The following is a 23,707-nucleotide window of genomic DNA, read 5'->3' as shown; positions in this document are numbered from 1 at the left end:
GTTTAGTTTTCAAAGCAAGGATATGAGTGACATACACCCTTTCATTCAGCGCTTTGCACAGTGAGAAAGTTACCAGAAGTCAGTACACGCAGAGATCCGATCAGCCTTGGTCATCTACATCAAAAACCAGAGCTACACATAAGAAGCTCAGGCTCTGCCGGCATGAACTCAGGAACAAAAGCTGTCAAAGTGACCGTACTCTTTTCCATTTCATATACAGCACTGATCACCGTTGGGCAGGAATGGGGTTGCTCCTACCCTGTCAATCTACTTTAACCACAGACTGGTCCCAATAGGACCACAAGTAAGCATTGTATCTACAAATTAGAGCAAGAAAAGACATCCCCTCAAGGTCCTGAGCAAGCTATACCTATCTGCACTAGAAAAAAAAAAAAAAAACAAACAACAAACCCAACACAAAAAAAACACAAAAAACATACTCTTTGTTTTCTTATGGAAAAGCTCCAAAATTTAGGTAATAGCTCAGGGCATACTTGAAGAGAACAAACAGAGCCTGGGGGAAGAAGTGACTGCCTAGACTCAACCAACATCTGCTAAGCAATCCTCCAGAAAACAAGCTCCCTATTACAAAAGTCGTCCAAGGGGGTGAACAACCATTAAAATGAAAACAAAACCTTTGAGAAGGGAGACTACAAAGAAAGATTTGCTCCAGGCTCGGTAGGCAATAAGCAAGAAGTCCAGATGAATTCTACAAGGTTGCCAAGGTCTTTTAGAGCCCTAACTCACGAGCATTTACACATCAGAAAGACAAAATACCTGTCTCACCTCTGATCCACATCTATCTCTTTCAAACCCTTACAAAAGGCAAAAGGATAAGCTCCTCCCTTGCTTGCATTCTGTATCAGAGCCACTTCTCATCTGGATCCCCGCACCTACGCCTTTCTCCAAACACTGAAGAACTTGAAGTTGTATGGTAACTACAGAGATAAGCTGCCTTTCGGCAGTGGGGAGGGTCCTCAAGCTGCCCTTCATACAAGAACTCTGAAACTTTCAGGTTCGGAAAGGAGACAGAAAGGAGCAGAAGCAACATTACCCCCTTGTGGCAGCAAAGCAATATGGAAATAAGGTCTGAGAGATTGAAAGGGGAACAGACTAGGTGTTTCTCCTCACAGCTGCTGTAAGGAGAGCTGTGTGTGGCCAGAATGGCCATCAACACTGAAGAGAAACGAGATGAGCTGGAGTCACTGTACTACATGTGACCGGCTTCACATCACATAGGAAGAATAAGGCAGAAGGGACCAGAGCCTTCAAACAAGACCTGACAAAATGAAAGACACAGATTTGTTCCTGGACCCTGTTACATGGTTCCAGGGAAGATGGTTTCACATGTCACTTGTGCACAGTGCATCCAACAGACTAAAACACAGCAAAGCCTTTGGTAAGCTGTGTCAACTTCAACAGGTCAAATATTTGCACAGCACAGTAGACTCTGCCTTTCGTATACTCAAAAACAAAATAAAGGAGTTTATACAAGGGTTCCCAGACATGAATTTCTCCATTTCACGCATGCTCACTCCTTTTGGCCTGTATGCATGACAAAAGTGTCACCCAGGACGGTTCAAAAGACTTCTCAGATTTTCAGGTAACTTAAATAATGTATCTTGTCTGTCAAACTAAATAGGTGAGGCAAGGTGAAAACATTGTGAATTCACAAAATGCAGGCACAGAGTTACTCATACCACAGCCTACAGAATCTGACCTCTGGAATGAGAGCAGTGGAGTGGTTAGAAAAGTTTAACATAACTGCCAGACAAAGCTTCTTCATGGAAGAATAAGGATAATAAGCATTTCCTTGTGAAATGTAAGTTTCATGAAAACCTGTCTGGCAATAGAACACAACACACCTTTCATTTGCAGTAATATACTCAAATCTCTAGACAAAATAAACAGATAAACCATATAAAAATTGTCCCACTCATGTATTACAAGCAGCTAAATCTATAGAGGACAATGCTCCTCTTCCTTCTTTTCCCCATCCTATAGGAACTGTTTCACTGAATAAGGTTTGAAATATGTTAGCAGGGACACCTATCACTACTTGCTCCTTGCATCTATTCCAGAAATACTGTGTCCTGGGGTGCCATGACAGACCTCAGAAACAAAAACAAATTTATAGCCTAATTATTTTCCTTTCTTTCTAAAAACCCCAAACTAATTCTGTAGATGTCACTTGTGTCATACTAAAACAGCCAGAAAGAAAATACGGATCAGTTTTATTAGTCAGCATTGCACTGTACCTAGCATTAACTACTGGAATGATAGATACTTCAGCAGAGGTCCCTGCTAGATTTTGGGTATCAGTGTCTTAAGGAGGTGGCACCAGCTCATCTCATTTAAATAGCAGCTGACTAGAAGAATCCTCTTTCATTCCCTGTTCACCTTTTCATTATCAACCTGAACTGGCCCACACAGCAGCAATGGCTTTAAGTACTTAGAGGATCTTTTCCCTCAGTGAGATTACAATATTAATACAATAGCTCCTCAATCCATTTTTAAAGTAACAGGTAGTTATAAAAAAATGAAACTAGCAATCATCTGTTGCTCCGTTATCCTTTCTTCATCCACATCTTTCCAACAGCTTCTATGACCAATTTTATGCAGCACATTTCACATGGCAACTTCAGAGGTTTCTGAAATTCTTTTCACTTTGATGTTGCAAGTGAGGCAAAGACATCCACAGGGGAAAACCCCCTACAACTGAATTAATGAGATCAGCCTGGAGAACCTCAGAAAAGCTGAAGCTGTTTCATGAACTTTTGCTTAACACAGACCATAAACTTTCCCCAAATTTATCCCTCATCAGCACAACTTCAAGAAGTACACATCTCAATGCCACACTGCTTTCAGGCCAAGCTGAATGTGACAGGACTTCTGGGTGCCTCAGCAATACAAGGGAGATGTGCTTCTCCTAACAGAGGTGCCAGAGCTGCGAGTTAGGAATAGTGTCATTACATGCTTATTAATGCCTTTGTGATTAGTCCAAGATAATTAGCCTAGGACCATCAAAAAAATTCTCTCCTTTCCCAGCTCACATAGTTGCATCAACAGAATTCAAAGAACAGCCTTCACTAAACTACCCTATTAACTTAATTGACTCTCAATGGCAATGTTTTCCCAGAAAGCTGCTCCTCAGCCAGGAAGACCATGTCAGGGAATGAATCCTGCCCATGGATAGGGAATGAGAACATACACGGTTTCCAGATAAAATTTTTATCTTACATTTTTTGGCTGACCTTAGAATATAGAGCTCAATTGCCCAATGAGGACATCTAATGGAGAGACAAAGAAGAACAGAATTATAAAACATGTTAGAGCACATCTTGGATTCCAACACTAAGAATTAACCAGAGGCTTATAGGCACAAAAATATATTGATTGGAAGTGCTTATGCAGTGTCCAATTGTACCAGGTTTGAAGGCTTATTCTCCCCCTTGTATTTCATCAGCACTTTCAGCATTACACAGGTTATATCTCAGGACTCTAAGACCCCATCTTTCCATGCTTCTGTAGCTTCAAAGGTTAACAGACATTTTGGACTCTGCTGTGCAGAAGTGGTTCCAGCTCTTCTCATTGTGAAGGCATGCCCTAGGTCTGGGAGACACGAAGGTTTGGTGTGAGATGTTCACTCTATGCAAAATTCAGGTAAGAAGGTGCTTGCTGACTTAATCAGTTCACAGGATATTCAGAGCTGGAAGGGACCCACAAGGATGATCAAGCCAAATTCTGAAGAAAGTGGTCCATATGGGGATTGAACCCACAACCCTGGTGCTATTAGAACCATGCTCTAACCCAGCTGAGCTAATCTCATCTCCCATGTTCTATAAAGAAAAATATTAACAGCTAATTTGAGAACGGCAGAAAATTACACCTGCAGGATAGAGCTATCCTGCATGCAGGGTTCCTTTTAAGAGAAAAGATTTCACAAAGCCCCAAGCCCTCCTGATGTGTTTAACAAGAAAGAAAATGAAGTTTTACTTCAAGGAAATTGCCACGAGCATTTAATACCAGACTGCCCACTGCTTCCAGCTTCTTACCTCAGAACTCTACAGATAACCTTAACTTCAGTTAGAAGGGAAGCAGAAACCCCTGCCGTGCCTGTTCTTTAGAAAGGCCTGATAACAGAAGCAGGAAACTGGGAAAGCAAAAGACCCTAGAAGACTCTCAACAACCTCTACCAGAAAGGTTTCACTAAATGTTTCATCTTACAGGAATTCCTCTGGAATTAAGCTCATGCACCAAACTACCCACCCCAAATCAGAAGTCTCAGCGAAAAGTACCTGTTTGATCAGGTGATCAGGTAGGCAAGCAATCCTTCACAAGTGCTACAGCCACTGGAGCAGGCAGCAGCAACCATGGATGACAGGAAAAGTGACCCAGAGATTTAGTCATAGGACTCTCATTGTTAGACTCCTGCAGGCTGAGGTGGATTGAATTATATGCCTCAAGGCATTTTTAAATGATACAGTTACCACAGAAAAGACTATATCTACATACCCCACTACATCTCATTGTCCAAATATGTGCCAGCTGTCTGATCAATAAGAAGGTTATTTGTCCCGTTATTTCTGATACTACAGTGACTCATCCCAGAAAAGGAGACACAGTGGAAATGACATAAGTATGTACCGCTATTTCAGAAGAAAGATAATGCAAGACTTACTCAAGTGCCATTTTAAAGATAAATTCGTTGGCTCCTTCTTAGTCTTATGCCCTTTAATAGGGGACAAGAGGATATCTGACTTTAATTAACAGTAGGTAAGTTCAGGCCCAAGAAGTAGTTCACATGTAATCAGCTTGAGACTCATTATGGCAGGCTCTTAAAAAAAAAAAAAAAAACTAGGGCAAGGATTTAGAAACTAATAATTTTATGACCACCACCACTTATTTACTATGCAACTACAGCAACAAGAAAGGCAGTCACTGCTCCAGCCTCAGTATAATCAGCTTATCTGCAGAACAGAGGAAAGAATTCCCTCTGCTCAGGCACTCCTGTGTACAAAGCCTTCTTAGTTACATCTGCATCCAACCTGGGAAGTTTGCTTTTCTATAGCTCAAAGCATCTGTTTCAGAGAAACAGCAAGACTGAATCTTTCCTCTAGTGAGAGCATAAACCACTTGACAGAGAAGATGTGAAACTGAAACCCAGTATGGAAACCCTACCCAAAGTACCAGTGTAGCTCTATCATCCACACAAGCCAGTGAAGATACTTTCACACAAAGGACAGGACTTTCCTGACACATGTTCAATTTAGCTTATCCAGTTTCTTGTACCATATCTGAAGAAGAACAAAAAATATCCCAAAAAAAAGAATAACCTTCTTAAAAAAGAAGACAGCAAAGCCTAAAATTTTCAGTGATCAGTATGTCCCTTGCCAGCTTAGGTCAACAGGAGCTGCTTTCAAAACTTACCTCTCTTACCAGGAGCAAACCAAGTGCCTATACCCAAACCACCGACAGAGAGCTTCGACTTTCTTCCCCTTCTGAGCAACACTAAGAAAGTTATTGTTAACCCTTTTAAATTAACAACTTACTCATGTCCAGTTTCCCATGCCAGCCCTGGGCAGATTCTCCATGCATAGCACGTGATGATAGGGTGTGTGACAAGGGGCACAAAGGACAGCATTAAGGCATCCCAAGTTTCCAGCTTCTGCAGGGTCTTGGAAACACCAGAAGCAAAGTTCACCCCAGAGATCTACTGCAAGAACCCATCCTTTCGCCTGTACTACCATTGAGAGGTCCAGTCTCTGCCCTTACAATCTTCAGAACTCATCTGCAGCATGACAATGGCAGCTATAAACACATCAACACCAACATCTCTGTCTTCATCTACATGAATAACACATGGCCAGATGAGAAAAGGTTTTTAACTCTGAAAATATTGAAAAACCTCAGACTAGATGGGAAAGGTTCAAGAAAAAATAGAGGAGGAAGGGCAAGCATGTATCTTACCTCCTGAGTGAATCCTCCTCTGAGCTTTCCTCAGGCATTTCCTGGTTTAAGGCCTCCTGTGATACATTCCCAGGTCTGCTTGAAGCCGACTGGCTGTAAACTCTTTCCCAGTGCCCCGTCTCCTGGTTAAAGACCACTCCCACGGTCCTCTCCTCCTGCGGGGTGGAAGAGCTGCCCAGCTGCAGTCTGCTAGAGGCAGGAGCTCTGCCCTCGGTTCTCTCTGCAGGCTGCACCTGGCTGGTATTTGGAGGCACACCCTCAAATGTGCTTTGGACCTGCCCTGCTGTGTAGCTAGGCGTGCTTCTTTCCCAGCGCAGCGTGTCATTGTTAAAGGTCAGCAGGTTATGACAAGCACGACAGCGGTTCAGGTGACCCCGGGACAAATTGGAATTGTTTTCACTGCTTTGTGGAGTCTGCTGATGGGAGGGACCCGGTCGATCAGGCTCAATGTTGTTGTTGAGCATTTCTTGAGCCTGTTGCGACTGGCTGGGCTCCCCACCAATCCCCTGATCTAACTCCTGAAGCCGGTCATATTCCAGGAAGAATCGCCTCAAATCACACTGGAGCTCATTACGAATGCTGGCCGGATTGCTCGGGCCAGCACTACTACCACTGTTCACCTCAGCCCCTGGGGCCAGAAAGCCCCTACCTTCTGTTGCAGAGGTATACACTGATGCCTGGGAACCTCCCTCCTGCTGTCTGAGCACGGACAGCAAGCTCACGGAGGAGGCACTGGTCCTAGGGGGAGGCATGGCTTCCAGCTCGGACCGAGAGCTCATGTTCAGCACTGTCCTGGACCAGTCAGACCCACCCAAGCCTGAAGCCATCTCTCTCGCAGACTGTTGGTACCGGGACTGGTGGCCTGCCAAGGACCCGCTGAGGGACCGCCGTGTGGGGCCCAGGCTAAGGTTGCGCAGGGTGTTGCCAGCAGTGCTGCTCTGAACTGTGCTGAAAGCAGAGGGCCTGTTAAGTATCCCCTGCTCCTCCTGCGCTACGGATGCCTGCTCTGGGGGTTGATAAGGCTCTGTCTGCACAGAGGAGAAGGAAGTGCCAGTGGCCCCAGAAGACGTGGAGGGTGCGTTTTCCTGGTGTGGGAAGAGAGAAGAAGGAAGTCTTGCACTAGAGCATCGGCTGCAAAGGCACAACATCCCCAAGTGCTGGCAGCACTCTGCTGTGGGATAGCTGACTCGCTCCCGGAGCCTGTTATAGACAGATGCCCTTGTGTTCTCACTGGCTGGAGGCGGAGGTGGTGGTGGTGGAGGCGGTGGAGGGGATGGGGTAGCAGAGTCTTGAACACTGTTTTGCTCTCCCACCTGTATGCCAGAGGAGCGGGAGGACAACATATGCAGGAAGTTGTGGAGGAGGGGTGTGCGCCTCACAGGCTGAGACGGAAGGATAGCGCGCTGACGATAATGAGGCATCTCTGTGCTGTCCACGGAGATTTCCACTTCCTCATCGCTCTGCAGAAGGAAACAGTCAAAGTTCAGTCACCTCAAGGCAAAATCCTGCACTTACAAATAAACAGCAGAAAGCTAGCTACTGGCCCAGACAGATGAAAGGATGTGATAAGTCCCTTCCTAAAGGCCTTGACTTAGAGAAAACCAGTTGAGATGATTTCTAAATTCATTTTATGGATCTAGACAACCTCTTCCTACAGCCCAGTGAGCTTTCACAACACTCTGTTCATACAAACACAAGTATCAACGTCTGAGGGTCAGAAGCTGAGGGGAGAATTGTTAATACCTCAAAATAGCTTCAAATCCAAAAGAACATCACAACAGAACTGAAAGAACAGGACCACTGAGAGCCCCTGTCCCACCATTAGTTAGACAGAGAGGGCAAAACAAAGACATTTTGGAAAGCACTTTATTAGCCATGCATGTAACACAAGAACATTCATGCTCACCAATCTAGATGAGATAGAGCTCAGCTTAAGACTTCAGGTTTTCAGTAAAACACAAGTCTGCTTAGAAACAGACTAGGACTAAAGTACATAGAGCACCTTGTAATTAGCCAGTAGATACAAGTCCTGACACTCCCCTTACCTGCTGGTTAGAAGGGTTAACTATCGCTGTGAGCAAGTAGTGTCCCAAGGGATCAAACCGTACCAGCCTAAAACAAAAGCAGTGCCAGAATATCAATCATTAATCCACATTCCACATCGACACAGGAAACCGAACACAGCAGGGAAGAAAACCCCACATGACATGTTTGCGATGAGAACATTACTACATTATCATCATTTTTTTACGAAGGATGTCAAAAAGTTTACTTGTTAAGAACAAAATATACCTATCTTGCTGAAGACTGCAGTTATTTTATAGTCTACAGCAACACTATACCAAAGTTAAAAGCTGGAAGTAAGTACTGCTGTATCAATTAAAATAGCCAGAAAATATAAAGGAATACACATGTTTATACTACAAAATGGAATTGGTACAAAGGGAGAGATTAACTTGCCTTGATGTCTCATCACTGTCTTATTTTAAATTGCCCAAAAGCAGGCAGCAGGTTTCCAGCAATCCAGTTTCCTCTACAAGTGTGTCAAAGTAATACCTCTGCATTCTGTTCCAGCAATTACTGGGTTTTTCATCCTTATGGCTGACAAGTTTAATTACTAAACTTATAAATCAACGTGAAGTAGATTCTGGACATTTAATGGACACATGTCCTATTGCAAATATGAACAACCAAGCTGATCTATTACTTTCAATTGGTTTTCTTTCTGCCCACAGAACTGATTTTCTACCAGCTGAGTCAAGGAGCTGCAAGCAACACTTCTCTCCACTGCCTGAGTGCAGAGGCTGCAGCATCCCAGAGGAACCTCACACACACTTCCCAAATCTAACCATTTTTCACATACAAGCTTTTACTTCACCCAGAAGCAGGAGCTCACCTGACCCGTTCCATTTCACTGGCCGTTTTCACCACTGCAAAAGGCTCCCGACGACTCCAGTCCCAGAAATGTATCTCATTGGCAGTGGCAATCAGCAAGAGCTGAGCCGTAGGATGAAAAGCAAGTGATGCAATGGCATTGTTGCTATCTGTGAACCAGCTCTCGCTTCCACCCTAGAGCGAGGAGTCAAGAACCACATGCAGTTTATCACAAAGTTTACCATCATTAAGTTACCATATACTTGCCATGCCTCCCAGCCGCCCTAGAGCATTGCAAGCCCTGCACAGTCTTGACAACAACAGCTGCTCCCATACAAGGTCATGTGCCAGGTCTAAAATGTAACACTACTTGCAACAATGACCACAGATGTATTTTTGTAAGTAAGTGTGTCTCAAGCAGCAGGTAAAAATGCTTCATTAAAAAAAAACAAAACAACCAGACAAGCCCCTAAGCTTTGTCTCTGTGCCATTTACCAAACTAGGTAGAGCAGCATCTTCTCTAATGAACAGTTCAGATATGCTCAGTGGAATAACAAACAGCATGTCTCTCACAAAGGCTAAACAGGCACCTTGCACAAAGATCTACAGCATTACCTGTACCACTGCAATCAATTAAGCACAACCTACCTGGCAGGACCGAATGAAGAATCTGTCACCTCCCCTCTAGAGAGGAGAGGATGACTATGGTCTGTTCTATGCTTTTAGACACAGGTTCCAGAAAAGCCTCCAAACAGCTCTCTTACCAGGTAACATTTGGAAAACAAACTCAGCCAAAATTAGTCACCACCCACCAAATATCAAAGGACATATGCTTCAGGAGAGACTTACATGTAAATCCCAAATTCTAACCTCCCCATCTAGGCATCCTGAAGCAATGAGGCCTGGGATGGTGGGATGGAAGGTGACACACCAGGGAGTGCGACGATGTCCAACCAAGGAATGAACACACTTGCCCGTTTTCACCTCTGTGATGTAGATGTTGTGGTTCACATGAGTGGAAGCCATTAGGGTCCTGGGAATGCAGAAGGTATGACAAACATTAGCATGAGAAGAATACAGAAAAATTAGACCACGGTTAGCTTCACCTCAACAAGGGTCTGTTCACACATAACACAGCAGCTCTCTCACACTGAGCTCAAAGGGTAAGAGGCTACTTTTTCACCAACGGTCACAAAGCTTTCTGTAGCCAGATTTCAGGGTCCATGCAAACATGAGCTCATCTGAATCTGCAAGCACAAACTTGACCTTGAACGTCAGGGTGAACATGCAGCTCAGAAGGCACTCCTGAGTGACAGTCTGGGGCAAATAAATATTCCCAATTCTCCACACTGTCTCAACCACTGTCAAATCAAGTGACACTATGAGAGATCCCACCTCCATTTCTGCTTCCAATACACACATCATTTTGCTCTGCTCTTTATTGTTAGATATCCCAGTGAACGTGTCACATAATTTGGGCATGTTGTATTAAAACATCCTTTACTCCCTTTAGTTTCTTATGAAATCCCACGGTGTCTGCACAGGTCCTTTTTCCTTAGAACTTGGTATCACCTGGGTACCTCAGAAATTAAACACCAACTAGGCTTGAAGCTGTGAGATTAGGAAGGTGCACACATTCCATCCATGCGTGTCAGGAACCAGAAGTTTCATTCGGCCGTTCAGGACTGGACAACTCAATGGGCACAAGCCTCCATCACTTTTGTAAGTGTAGGGAGACTGCTGAAATGGGGAATGAACTAGGAGTTAATTACCTGTCTGGACTAAACGCCAGCAAGAAGGTGGAGCGCGGACTGTCTGGTAACTCAACTTTCTGAAAAAGCCAACAAAGCAGGAAGTGTTGCAAGAGTCATATGATCATACTTTAACTGTAAGCCACACAGACAACAAGGGGAGCCCGCTGCAGGAACATATCTAGTATCACATCACTGCAGGAACTGAACAGAGCCAGAGAGCATATCAAGTGTAACACATCAAAGGTACAATCACAAGACAATTTATTTCAAATCCCTGCCTCCCTTCCCCCACTCCAAGATCAAGCTATGCAGCTCTATCCCACAACCTTACCTTGCCCTCCCATTTCATCCATCGAGTTTTATCCTCCACCAGCTCCTGCAGAAGCCGCTGAGCACCCAAGGCTTGGGTACCGCGTTCCCTACCCCACAGGATGCGGACAGCATTCTTCTCTGGGACAACCTTCATGGCTCTCAGCTGCCACCACCACGCCTACTACTGAGAGGAGACACCAGCAGGCTCCAGATGACAACCACCACCAAGCTACAAATAAGCTATCCACATTTCAGTTGTTTATCTTCATGGAAACCTAAAAAGATAAGAGACTGATAAGGAAGGCAGCTTTTACCTTCATCACTCAGATGAAGTAAAAGCTTTAAATCCCAAAAATACTAGATTTGAGAGATAAATCTTTCTTCTTACGCAGCCTTTGCTACCTGCTTCCATTATCAAAGCCCCACTTTGACATTTCTGCGGCCAAAGATTACTTTGAAAGCATCCAGCTCTTCCCTTGTACACGTGCCCTAGGCACACTACTCATATGGAGAATTAAAAATTTGCCTTCAAACTCTTTCCTTTCTTCTCACCTCTTGCTGTATATAATAAAGGAAAAAAGATTTATGAAGATACAGTCTTTACACCTTGAAGATTTAGGTCCTATTTGGGAAGGGGGTCTGAAAGCTAGAGGAACAGTATTCCAACCAAATTGACAATATGACAGAGGAATCTCCCAGGAACTACTCAAATCTCAGTTAACAGATCAAACTGCAAAAGTCAGACAATTGATTGACCTCAAGTCTGAATTATTTCCAACTCCATCAACAGCTTAAAATATACAAAAACAATGATGTATGAGACAGCTCCACCAAGATTATTCCATTGTCTGCACATCATCTTTCAATCTGCATTGCTCTTAGAACAGCAGTTCACCCAAGTAATGCACAGTGGTGAAGAATAATGCTTTTGGAACACTTTCAGCTGCAAAGGAAAGCTTTAATACTGTCTACAAGAAAAGCTAAATAAATATAATAAATAAATAATAGAGTGACTCTAATCGCAAACCCAGTCACACAGCTTTTCAGTGGTGTCATACATTGGAGCTTGCCACAAAAAGCTCTCAAGAAAAGTTTCTTAGAACAGACAAACCAAGAAACTGCTGCAATGCTATTACCTTCTGATCCCAGCAGAGTGTGCATACTACTCTGCCATCTCTTGATAACATGAAGATGTAAAGACAAACCCTACACAGCTCATGTTACACTGAACAAAACCATCAATATTCAATAGAGAAGGGAATAGAAATTTAAAAAAGCAAAAAACACATAAAGAAGAAAATAGGTTAATGTGCACAAGAGATATATTTTTAGATGACAGAACTCAGAATGGTCATTAGCAATATTTTCTTTCCTCCCACTCTCCTCAAAAAAACTCTCCTGAACAGATGATTTAAGACAGCTGCAGATTAAAGGGAGGAGCTGTCTAAAGAGATAAGCCAGGAAATTAAGTTCTAAAAAAGCACACCAGTTTTTATTTGTAGATGTAAAATAAAGAGTACTGAAGAAATTAACAAGTAAAAGCATCCATTCTCCTAGAAAAGAAATTCTCCACAGTGAAAGCCAAGCTAGCTGGAAATTCCCTGATGCTTAATGTGAACAGCATGGGGATCATGCATTTTAGAGAAGCTGAACTCCATGGTGTACAATAAGCCTTCTTTTGAGAAACTGTGAAAGTTAGCCAAACATTAGGTAGGAATTACTCTACAAAACACTTACTTTACTTACTGGAAAAGCAACACAAAAACTAAAGATATCATGCTGCAGGAGAATTCTTAAAAAAAAAACTATACAGATTAAAAAAGCCCAGATCCAAAAAAAAATAGAAGGATAACTGGAATAGATACACCCAAAAGCACAGTATAATACAGGAATCCCTAAACTAAAAATCTCCTTTAGCTAAATGCTAATAAATCCTGATCTGGATTCTGCAAACAGCTCCAGGCACCCGTGTTCAGAAATTACTAGATTCAGATGGTAAGCAGAATGGAGGAGGAGGACAGCTCAGAACAATGCAGGCAACGAAAAGTCTACTTTACAGGAGGAAACCGTTTAACTCTTAATCTAGTAAAATTAAGAAAACTGTAGCTGAATATTCTATATGGATGTATTCAAGGAATTTGGACTTCAACAACCCAAGAATAAGCATATAAACAGGACACCAGTGGAAGACCTGTCCTGCAGCTGGAATAAGCTGGAAGTTCAGAAAGATTTAAACTTTGGAATAGCTTTTTGATAGCTGTGAAGGATAAACCACATAATTTGAGATCATGGTAATTTACAAGCAGGAAAACAATAACTCATGACAAAGAACAAGCTCTGACAATCTAGCAACTTTTCATTCCCATCAGAACTAATGTTTGCTAAAGTACAATAGCAACAAGGAAATCAAGAGGTTTAACAAATGACTTTAAGTTTATTTATGCCATGGACAAGTTTACATATTGTAGAATAAACAGGGAGATCACTTCTACAATTGCAGTCAGTGAAGTTCCATCATTCACATTATTGAAAGACCAAGTCATCTCTACTACATAAAACCAAGTACATACCTTAAGACAGCTTATCTAAATCTCTGCATGTGTGTCCTAATTTATTCAACTAATCTGGCTATAACAAACACTTCATATGTGAGCCTGAGTGTTTGAACTTCATGTTTTTCCCTCAGGGACCATTACCTCGATTTTTCAGCTTCTCCTAACTATTGTCTTTATCCCCTTTCAAAAGTAAACAAAGGAAACACCCAGGGTTCTAATGCCTTCACAGTACCCTGCTAACCCGCTCAACATTTTTAAAAGCTGGGATCTCTTCAGAAAACTCTGAATATATCCTTCTTGAGTGATGCTGAGATTCCAGTGTTACCTTGGGCCCCTTTGGGAGCCAAACTTTACCCTTGGTTTGAATTAGCCTGAACACAGTAACTGCTCCACTAGCTGGTGACAGATTCAGCAACACTTGAGACAGGCAAAGAAACTCAGAGCCTTCAAATAAAGAAACAGATGCAGTGTAGCATTGGCATGCAGTGAATACTGGCATTATCTTTGCTCATTTTAGCAGGAAGCCTTTAACCTTTCTATTGGAACACGTGTTCAGCTTCTGTTTGTTTTGGTGTGGGGTTTTTGGTTTTTTTTTTTCCTTTAGGATTTTGGTTTGTATAGAGTTTTTTGTGAGGGTGTTAAAGGAGCCAATTTTTTCTCTAACCTAGTAAAGATACCAAACAACTCCAAACATTTTGCTCAAACATAAGCTGAACAATGACATGTTATTAAATACCAGTAGCAGATAAACCACTGAAGTACCAACCATATTTGCAGCCACTCATTAGCTGCAAAGCTAACAAAGTTTAAATTAACTGCAGGGGGCTTGAAAATACTTCTTGGGACTGAACATAAATAAAACTTGCAGCTTACTGGATCAAACCTGTTCAGGCAAGTGGTGGACTGATTCAGTAACAGTGTCTATTACAAATACCCACAGCTATCACAACTGATAAACAGCTGACCACCTAAAGAGGGATTGGTATTGTTCTGTTTTGTTCTTCTTGTTGAGTTTCTTTTCTTTACTTATTTTTTGGGGGAGGAAGGGTGATTTGAATGGTTGGTTGAACCAGGATAACCAAAAGTGTCCAACAACTGCAAGATTAGCTGATGCCCTGAATGTGATCCAAAGCACCACAGAAAATTCTGAAAATGGAGAGTCAAGAAATTTTTCTATAATTGGCAGCTTTCTTTCCTTAAATGTTTTCTCCCTTCAGGGCATTTCAGGACAACATGCTGGGCTGTTTACAGTTTTGGAAAGAGCATTACACAGCCCAAACTCAAGCCTTTTACTTGCTCCATAACAGCACCATCCTCAAAGAAGCCTGAAGAATTCCCAGTATTGGAGTAATGTACGTTCACTTGTAACTGTCACTTTTACAGATGCTGAACCTCTAAAAAAACCAAAGTGAAGCTGCAAATTGGTGATACATGACTCCCTGAAAACACTGATAAAAAGGTAGGGTGAGAAGAGGAAGAAAAAGAAGCACATTCAATTTGCCATATAAAAAGGATGTCAAGATATTTTATGCATTAGGCAATGGCTCACCATTCAAAACTTCAGCACTTTACAGAGATGATGGTTCCATCTCTTAATGTGCCCACTCCCCATCTTTATTGCTATTAATTTTGTGGATATTCTGGTACCACCACACTGGGAGCACAGCTGACTTTGATACAAAGACAAATACTGCAATACTATCTTCATGTTATTCCATCTTTCAGGGGGGAGAAACGTTATTTCATGTGACCTTCAGCTCTCAGACTAATCTATTACCACTGCAAAGAACTTTGTGGTTGTGTGCTGAGCCCAACAGTAAAAGCCTTTCCTAATGCATGTGCAGAGAATCAGTGTAAACAGCTCCATCAGTGTTTAAAAAAGGAAAAAAAACAAAACCCTGCAATGAGTAAATGATATTTACAATGGGAGATCTATCCAGAAGATATAAATGTCCAAATAATTTCAGACAATTTTGCTGCCCAAAGAGATCTCATGTGACTGATGAAGAAAGAGGCAATATGAAGTGAAATATTAAAGCTGTCACTGACTTTGCAATCTGGGTTCCACAGAGAGAATGCATTTATAAGATTCCCTGTAAGAAACCAGAGGAAAAAAACTACATGCCAGTAGCTTTGGTCTCCAAGTCCCTTTTTCAAGTTCTAAGACTTCCAGAATGTATTGACTGTAAAACAGCCATGATCCACACATAGTTGATGGGCCAGGGCTGTATATTTTGTATTAAAAGAACATGTGTGGGAAAAAAAAGACTCAAAACACGATTAAAACAAAATTGCGGTGAACAATGAGGCATGCCACTGTCCTGCAAAACCACAAGCAAACTTGTCTCTAGAAAAGAAGAGGAAACAGATTATTACACTCAACACCCCCTGCTCTGGCCAGGGGCCTACCTCTCTTTTAAGCCAGAGTTACTTCTGTTTTCAAAATGTCTGTTCTTAAGCAGCGTGTCCAGCACAAACAATGCCATTGCAGTTATTCCAAATTAAAGTGCAGCATCTCAGGCTTTAACACCAGTAATATACTAAAAGTTTCAAGAGAACTGCTTATTGTATTTGATAAACGTTAGTAATTCAAGTTACATTAAATAAATATTAGCAATAATTTAGCATTCCCACTACTGTCCGTGTGGATGGATTCTCCAGGAGCAATCAGATCATCAGACAGGCATGAAAACAGTGTATGCAGCACTACAGCCCAAATGCTTTATCTTCGCTGACAATGATCCTAATGAAGGCTGCAGTCACAAGACAGGCTATTTCCTCCAAGGATTTTCTACAAGTCGCTTTCCCTTGTATTTTACACAGCTTAATTTTGAAGCAAACTGCTTTACCAAGACACCTTACACTTTTCAGATGCTCAAAAGAGCAAAAACTGCCCACTGAAAACTGCCAAAGATCATCTTGCCGAGGACTGTGAACTACACAGCCCATCCTTTTGCAGGTACTTCATTCATAAAACAATAAAATTTGTTTCTGACACCCAGAGACAGGAGATCTCAAAGAACAAACCAGATGCCTGGAAAATAATTTAGAATATATACAAGCAATCACAGCTGCAGTGGATTTCTAGTTCCCTTCCTTGTCTACAATCTGTGTTTCCCTCCTTTCTGCAACATGGAGATTTTGAGGCCATCACTTTCCTAAATGCATGAAACGATTCCACGTAAAGAAACCCGGATAGAAGACCTGACTCATACTTGTGGTGTTATTAAAAATACAATTTTATATTAAATATATGAATCGATCCATATCAAATGTCATGCCATTCTCATTAACCCTTTTAGTGCCGCCACCTGAAAAACTGAGCAATACATAAAAAAAAAAAAAAACAACAAAAAAAGTTTATGTGAAACCAAAACTAAAAAGCTGATTTTCCCTCTGCACTGCATCAACTCAGCATAACAAACAAGACAACTCAAGGAGTCCTAATTTGGTAAGTCCCAGTTTGCCAGTAGCACTGGCATTTGAACAATGCTACAACAACAACAAAATCAGTAAAAAATAGGTGACATGACTCATATCCCAGATAGTTGCACAGGTCAAAACATTTGGAAGAACATGACTATGTTCACTCCTAAATGACATGGCCATATAAATTTCTGACAATGTAGCTGATTAGCTATATATGTTTAAATTTACTTCAAACAACATGATTTCTCTTCCCTTAGCTCCATCTGTGGTAGTTCCAGATGAGCCTTTAGACTGTAGAGGTATTAGCTCTTCTTGGGTTAAAAACAAACAAACAAAAAAAACCCCTAAAGACCAGAAAACATTTTGCATACAGCAAACCTCATGATACCTTGCAGTAATATCTAAATGAACAAAAAATTGAAAATAAACCTACACTGGACTAGAATCCTTAAGCAAGGGTAACCCACAAACAAAAGCAGTCTACAGATGGGTAACAACACTATCTTAAGCATGATTAATCAAAACAATGAAAAAAGCAAAACTAGAATGCATTATTTTGTTCTATTTGTGTCCTTGATTATGCTTTAAAAAAACAACAAAAAAAGGCTGCTTAATTTAAGAATTTAATTAGAAGAAGAGTCAGTCTTCAACTAAGTGCCCCTAAACATGGAGAATAAAAAACACTTAGGAGAAGTGAAAGAAGTTTATGATGCAACTATACAACAGAATCCAAAACTAATACCATGGAGGCACTTCCATTATATGGTCCTGGTTTTACTCTTCCAAGTTTTTAAATACTCCCCAAAGTATTATACTGTAAGCTGAAGTTTTTCCTTGATTAAAGCCAGAGAGAGATGGAAAGTAATTCAAAAGCACATTTTCTGTAGATGCAGTAGACACACTGCTCTAAATTGCACTCACTGCAGTAAGTGTTTACACATAAAACAGGATTCCTAAAGAAAAATAACTTGTCTTAATGCTTCATGATTGAAAAATTCAATGTTGTGTTTTAAAATGCAACTACATACAGCTCAGGAAATTCAATTACATTACAAAGATGTCAATAATACTTTGTCATTTTGAGATCCTGTATGACTGCAACAAGAAGCTAATTGCCATTAGAATCTTAAATTTGTCTTCCCAGTCTGAATTAAATTATCTAAATACACATAAAAGAACTTTTCATTCAAAAGAAGTACATTAAAACGCTGACTATTTGCAGCAAAATTATGAAGACATGGAAGAGAAACTTGCAGATATCAGCTCCTAAAGGTCAGAAAATGAATGGTAAATATAAAAAGGGAACTAGTAATAATAAATGTAAGTGATCACCCATGTCTGGAGTCTGACAGTTTAATTTACCAATGAGAATATGAAGCACTTTCATAACTATTATTACAACTTCCATATAAACGTAATGAATTCTTGAGAAGAGACATTAGTTTCAATCCAGAAGATAGGAAGAGAATAAACATAATTTCACAAAGCTGTAAGGTAAGTCAAACAGCAGAACTGAGATCTGAAAGATTAAGAGTCGGTTTCCACAATTCCATACTCAAACCATAGTATCTTTTGTTAAGTAGTATACACAGCAGGAAGTGAGGGACAGAAAGAAGAGAAAGTCAGAGCAACAGAGACACAAACAGAGCAATACGAAATTCAGATTAACCCCCTAAAAAATTACTCTAATTTATGTAGAAAGGCAAAGGAATTTTCAATTCAAAATCCCATTATTTACATTAATAGTCACATCATGGTTCCTCAAGTTCAAGGGCCACAGCCAAGTGGCCCCAAGTGACATCACACATTCCACAGTAATGTGGGAGTGCCAACACTACAGAGCAGCAGAAGCAGCATCACATACCCCCAAGGTGAAGACAAAGTGTTTTATGCATTCAAGGCTGCACTTAAGGCACAAGCATCTTATCTGAGTAATAAAGAAAAAGCAACTGGAAGCAAGAACAAGTTTTAGAAAACACAAGTCATATAATTTCTTGCTCACAAAGAAATACAGTAACAAGACAAAAACCAAAAATGATCCATACAGAAACTGGAGTCTTCACACAAAGATGTATCAGAATTGTAGAAGAGGTGGGAGACAATGAAGATTTAGACTCCGAACAAAGAAACAGACAATTCTTGACAGCATTGCTCTTCTTGGCTTTAGACTGAGTCCATGGGAGAAATATAAAGGGAGGGGGAAAAGTGTCCAAAACGTGAGTCAGAGACTCCTCTCAGCAATCCTGCACTGCTCAAGGTGGAGAAATAGTAATAGGTACCAGGAAGAAGGAAGCAGGGATCACTCTGCAAGGACAACCCAAAACACCTCACTGAGAACACGTGGAGCTGTGTGAGCACATAGATTAAGATGATGTTCTCAACACTCAAGCCTGACACTTCATCATCCCCTTCAACAATAAATTAACAAAAACAGGAGACAACAAACAGCTACCAGACAACAATCCCAGTCAGAATTCCTAACAACCAACCAAGTCCTGAGATGCAGACGAGTACTGCTTCTTCCTGTAGAGGAAAGCAGGTCTCCTCTTGTTTCAAGCAACCCAAACATGTCTTTCATTAGGCAACTACTATATCCTGTAACAACCTTCCAGTAAAATATTTCTAATATTACTCCTCTTCCACTGCATATCACATTGTCATCCAATTTTGTGAAACAAAATTCTTCTGTCTTTAAATTACTAATATTCCTATCACCCTCCTTGCTAGGATAGCACAGGGCTACTAACACAAAACACACAAGGTAACCATCACCATGCACTATGCTCTTTATCAGGCTCCCAAAAACTCAACGGGGGGAAAAAAAAGTACCTTGGTGCTGTTTGCATTAGCAGTAAGTATTCACATCAACAACAACTCTACAAGACCCCTGAGTTCAGTCAGCCTGCTAACCATGGCATAAAAGGTAGAGTTTCTTTCCAGAAGTTTCTTAAAAAAATAATTCTTCAAAATGCCAAACTTCTGGCAGAGGGATAGCAGCAGACTGGATCATTGCTTGCCTTCTTTAGAACTGGTTGTTACAGCTGCATAAAAGTTAGAAGTGCTGCTCGGAAAATGGAAAAGTAGGAAACAACCAAACAAGAATCTAGAGGGTCAGTTATGACTCAGAAAAGGGCAAAAGAAAGAAAACTGAGAACAAGCTGTCAGCAAAGTAAACATTCGGCAGAAACTGCCCAGCAACTCAATCTGAAAAGGCATGTCCAGACTATTTGGATCCAAATACATTCTTCATTCCAAGTATTAGGAAAAATATAAATGCTAGTGGACAGCCCTACTCATTAAGAGCCACACTGCCACAAATAACACACTTATTTCAAAATAGAAATGGACCCTTTTTTTTTTTTAAGTTATCCAGAGAAGCATCAGAATTTGCATGCAAGCTGTGCAGAAGAGTTATGAATGTTAGGAAATGCATTACAGCAGCCCTTCAGAACACAAGAAAGGATTTTTAATTTAGCAGAGAATTTCAGGTCCTGTTGCCTGCATCACCCATAAGGCATTCACATCTGCATGGATTTAACCCCATACCACATTCTGAAAACTGACCCAACAACAAACTTAACAGACCAGTAATGGACTGGCAATAAGTGCACATTACCAGCAGGTCATTCCTAGGTCCCTTTTTAACATCCCCATTAGCAATTTGAAAGAGGATGGGAGTGGCAAAAGAAGCCAGATGACATTTGCAGAGGACACCAAGCTGGGTGGAGCAGTAAACAAGGACAAATATAGAAAAAACACACTGGGTTTTTAAATAAAGACCAAAGAACACTTCATGCAGAGAAGAAAACGGAGCAGCACTGAGCAGTGACCGTACTGACACAGACTTCACGTTCATACAGCTAATCTTCCTGAAGACAGGCTTGCATTTAGATAACAATTCTTGAATCAGTCTGTTACCACAGAACAATACTCAAAAGTGTGTAGCAAGAAAAGCTACTCGTAACCACCTACAGGATCCCTTGAAGATGAAACGTTGATTTAGTTCAGGAAAAACTGCTTTCCAAAGGCAGCAGAACGCATGGTATTGACAGGACCACAAGTGATCCAAAAAACACTACAAAAACACTACAGAAATTTATGTGTTGTCGGGAAAAATGTGGTAGATGACAACAAATAACGTTCCCATAGCTGGCGAGTTAGCTGGGGTCGTTTCCTCACAAGACATAAATAGAGGCACCCTTGAATACAATTTATGCCAAACACTACTTTCATAAGCGTGTTCTGCAACACACTTGAACAGGAGAGATAGAGCAGACAACACTTGCTGCACGTTTTATTTGGGTAAGGCCGGAAAACAACAATTAAAAACATTATGTCAAAACAACAGCCACAGAACGCAACCGGACCGAGCCCAGACCACGGGCCCCCGGACGGTGCCGTGGGGGAAGCAGGAGGGGCGGGGGCGATGGACAGGGAAGCGCCAGGCACCCAAGCTGGGACAGAAAATCCGGTTTGAGGTACGCTCGAGAGGGCGGAGCGGGGCACGGGCTGCTCTCCGGGACGCTCTCTCCGGGACGCTCTCCCCGGGGGCTCCCGTTCCCGCCGGCCGGCGGGAGGCAGCGCCGCGGCTTTCGCCCTCCCGCCACGGCGCCCGGCCCGGGGCAGCGCGCCGGCCTCCCCGCGCCCCCCACCGTAAGGCCGCGGTTCCGGAACTCCCGTACAAAGGCTCCGGCAGCGAGTCCCGACTCCCTCCCGACCGCGCTCCACCCGCCGCGGCCTCACGCGGGTCGGTACCGCCGCCTTCCGGGGCGCCGCCGCGGGGTCGACCGCGCCCGCCCGGGAGCGGCGGCGCGGCGGCGGCGGCGCGGCGGCGGCGGCGCGCGTAGGCCCGGAGCGTACCTGCAGCGGCGGGGCCGGAGCGGGGCCGGGCCGGGCGGGCGGAGCGGCCCCGGGGTCGGTCGTCGCCGCCGCCGCGCCGAGCTCCGGCCAGGCGGGCCAGCCGAGCGCCGAGCGGGGCCCAACGGCGGCGGCGCCGAGCGCGGGACCAAGGCCCGAGCAGCCGAGGCTAGAACGCCGCCAGGCAGCGCCAGTCGAGCGACGAGGTCTTTCACCGCCTCCCGGAGGCGACGGAGGGCAGGCGAGAGCAGTCGAGCCCCGAGAACTGCGGGGCAGCGCCCCAGCCCAGAATTTAAAAACTGCGTAATTTAGCTTAGGGCGATGCGGGATTCTGGAAAAACCCTCTTAACAGAATGAATGTAAACTAATACGCACAATAGTCGGACTGTATAAAACAGATTGGAAGTTACTGTTCTAAACTTCCAAGATAAGGGCCTTCCAGACTTAAAAGGAGAAATAAGAGTTAATGAACTGAACTTTAGGGGAATATGTAGCAGGTGGGTCGGGATCTGCCTTCCCAATACCTCAGCAAATGGGGAAAGGAAGTGGGCGAGGTGCAGTCAGGAGTTTAGGATAAAAGGAGGCTTTGTCCTTTCCATGGGTATGGCCCAGTGAACTCTCTCCCTTTATTCAAATAAAGTTGCAGGACTCCTCTGTCTCCTTTGTGGACACTGGATTTCCACAGCATGATTTTCTGCATAAACCAAATCACAAATCTCAAAACAATTTGCAGAATTTTTTTTTTTTTTCAATTTGTTTTTCAGCCTGGAAAAGAGAGTGCTTCTGCATGACCTAAGTGCTGCCTTCTGGTACTTGAGGGGAACTTAGAGGAACTAGAGCAAGACTGTTTACTGGAGTGTGTAGTGACAGGACAAAGGGGAAGGGCTTTAAATTGAAAGAGAGTAGGTTTAGATTAGATAGAAAATTCTTTACTGTGAGGATGGTGAGACACAGAAGCAGGTTGTCCAGAGAAGCTGTGAACGCCCCATCCCTGAAATGTTCAAGGCCAGGTTGGATGGAGGGAGTTCTGAGCAACCTGGTCCCATGAGGGAAAAGAAAAAAGCCTTTTCTGAGGGAAAACAAAAAAGTATGGGTGAATTGTTTTGAAGGAAGCTGGATAGGAGTATGTGGTGGAAACTGCTCCCTACATTTCCTGAGCAAAGAGAAGGGTACTGACATCTGACTCAGGCAAGAATAGTGTTCAGTGGAGTGGTGTTGTCTGGTGTGGCCTGACGCAGTTTTTGCCCAAACTGACAAGCAGTGAGATTGGTTTTGAAATTAAGTTCTACCACAGGTGACAGTGGCTGAAAGAAGACAAAACTGAGCAGGAAACGTGTTCCAGGAAGTGAACACTGAGTTTGTTCTGGCCTCAGCACATGCTGGGAAGAGCTATTCATAGCGTAAATTGAGAAACTCCAGCTTGTCATTAAGTGACAATGTTTGTACCTTGTACCACATGTCCAAGTCTCACTTGACCTTACCACCACCCACACAGCTCATTCAGTGTCTGCTGGTGTTTTGGTCTAGTGAACAGTATTTTTAGCACAGACCATCAGATGTGATTATGAGCCATCAGGCACCATATACGGCAGCAACCCTTACCTTAAAAATGTTTTTTTTAGAAAACAATGCTTGTCTGCTTTTTCCTAGGTAAAAGGATCAGGAGTTTTGCTGCAGTGACCAATAATAGTTCTTGTATAATACCTTGTATAAAGAAAATGGAATTACATCTGAGATCTTTGTACATAACATTTTACAGCTCTCATTGAGGCTTCTGAAAACATCTTGTTTACATGTCATCAAGCACGCTTGGTTTTCTGTGAGCTACTAAATGCTTACTGCCACTGCAAACCTGGCAGAGTGTATCTAACCCTGCATCTCCACCCTGCACTGCAAAACGTGTCCCATACGCTTGTATTCATCAAATGTGGGGCATGATCCAGGCTCACTTCCTCT

The 23,707-nt window shown here is 42.6% G+C and overlaps 1 protein-coding gene across 4 annotated transcripts in view; it reads right to left on the bottom strand.

Annotated features, from left to right (window-relative positions):
• AMBRA1 (autophagy and beclin 1 regulator 1) overlaps nucleotides 1–21,798 on the bottom strand; it is a 129,027-nt gene extending 107,229 nt beyond the window's left edge. For 2 of the 4 annotated variants that reach the window (XM_015631382.2, XM_015631383.2), the window contains exons 1-7: nucleotides 21,755–21,798; nucleotides 10,930–11,185; nucleotides 10,617–10,675; nucleotides 9,694–9,877; nucleotides 8,867–9,039; nucleotides 8,016–8,082; nucleotides 5,971–7,430 (exon numbers count right to left, since the gene is read on the bottom strand). In XM_015631382.2, coding sequence (XP_015486868.1) covers nucleotides 5,971–7,430; nucleotides 8,016–8,082; nucleotides 8,867–9,039; nucleotides 9,694–9,877; nucleotides 10,617–10,675; nucleotides 10,930–11,064 — 2,078 coding nt within the window. In that variant the 5' untranslated portion in view covers nucleotides 11,065–11,185; nucleotides 21,755–21,798. Of the gene's footprint in view, nucleotides 1–5,970; nucleotides 7,431–8,015; nucleotides 8,083–8,866; nucleotides 9,040–9,693; nucleotides 9,878–10,616; nucleotides 10,676–10,929; nucleotides 11,186–21,754 lie in introns of those variants that run through there. The other 2 variants (XM_015631384.2, XM_033514902.1) reach the window with 2 other exon arrangements.
• Nucleotides 21,799–23,707: the final 1,909 nt, after the last annotated feature.

The sequence above is a fragment of the Parus major genome, chromosome 5 (genome assembly GCF_001522545.3).
Source record: "Parus major isolate Abel chromosome 5, Parus_major1.1, whole genome shotgun sequence".
Classification (NCBI taxonomy): Eukaryota; Metazoa; Chordata; class Aves; order Passeriformes; family Paridae; genus Parus; species Parus major.
This window is presented reverse-complemented; position numbering and strand designations above follow the sequence as displayed.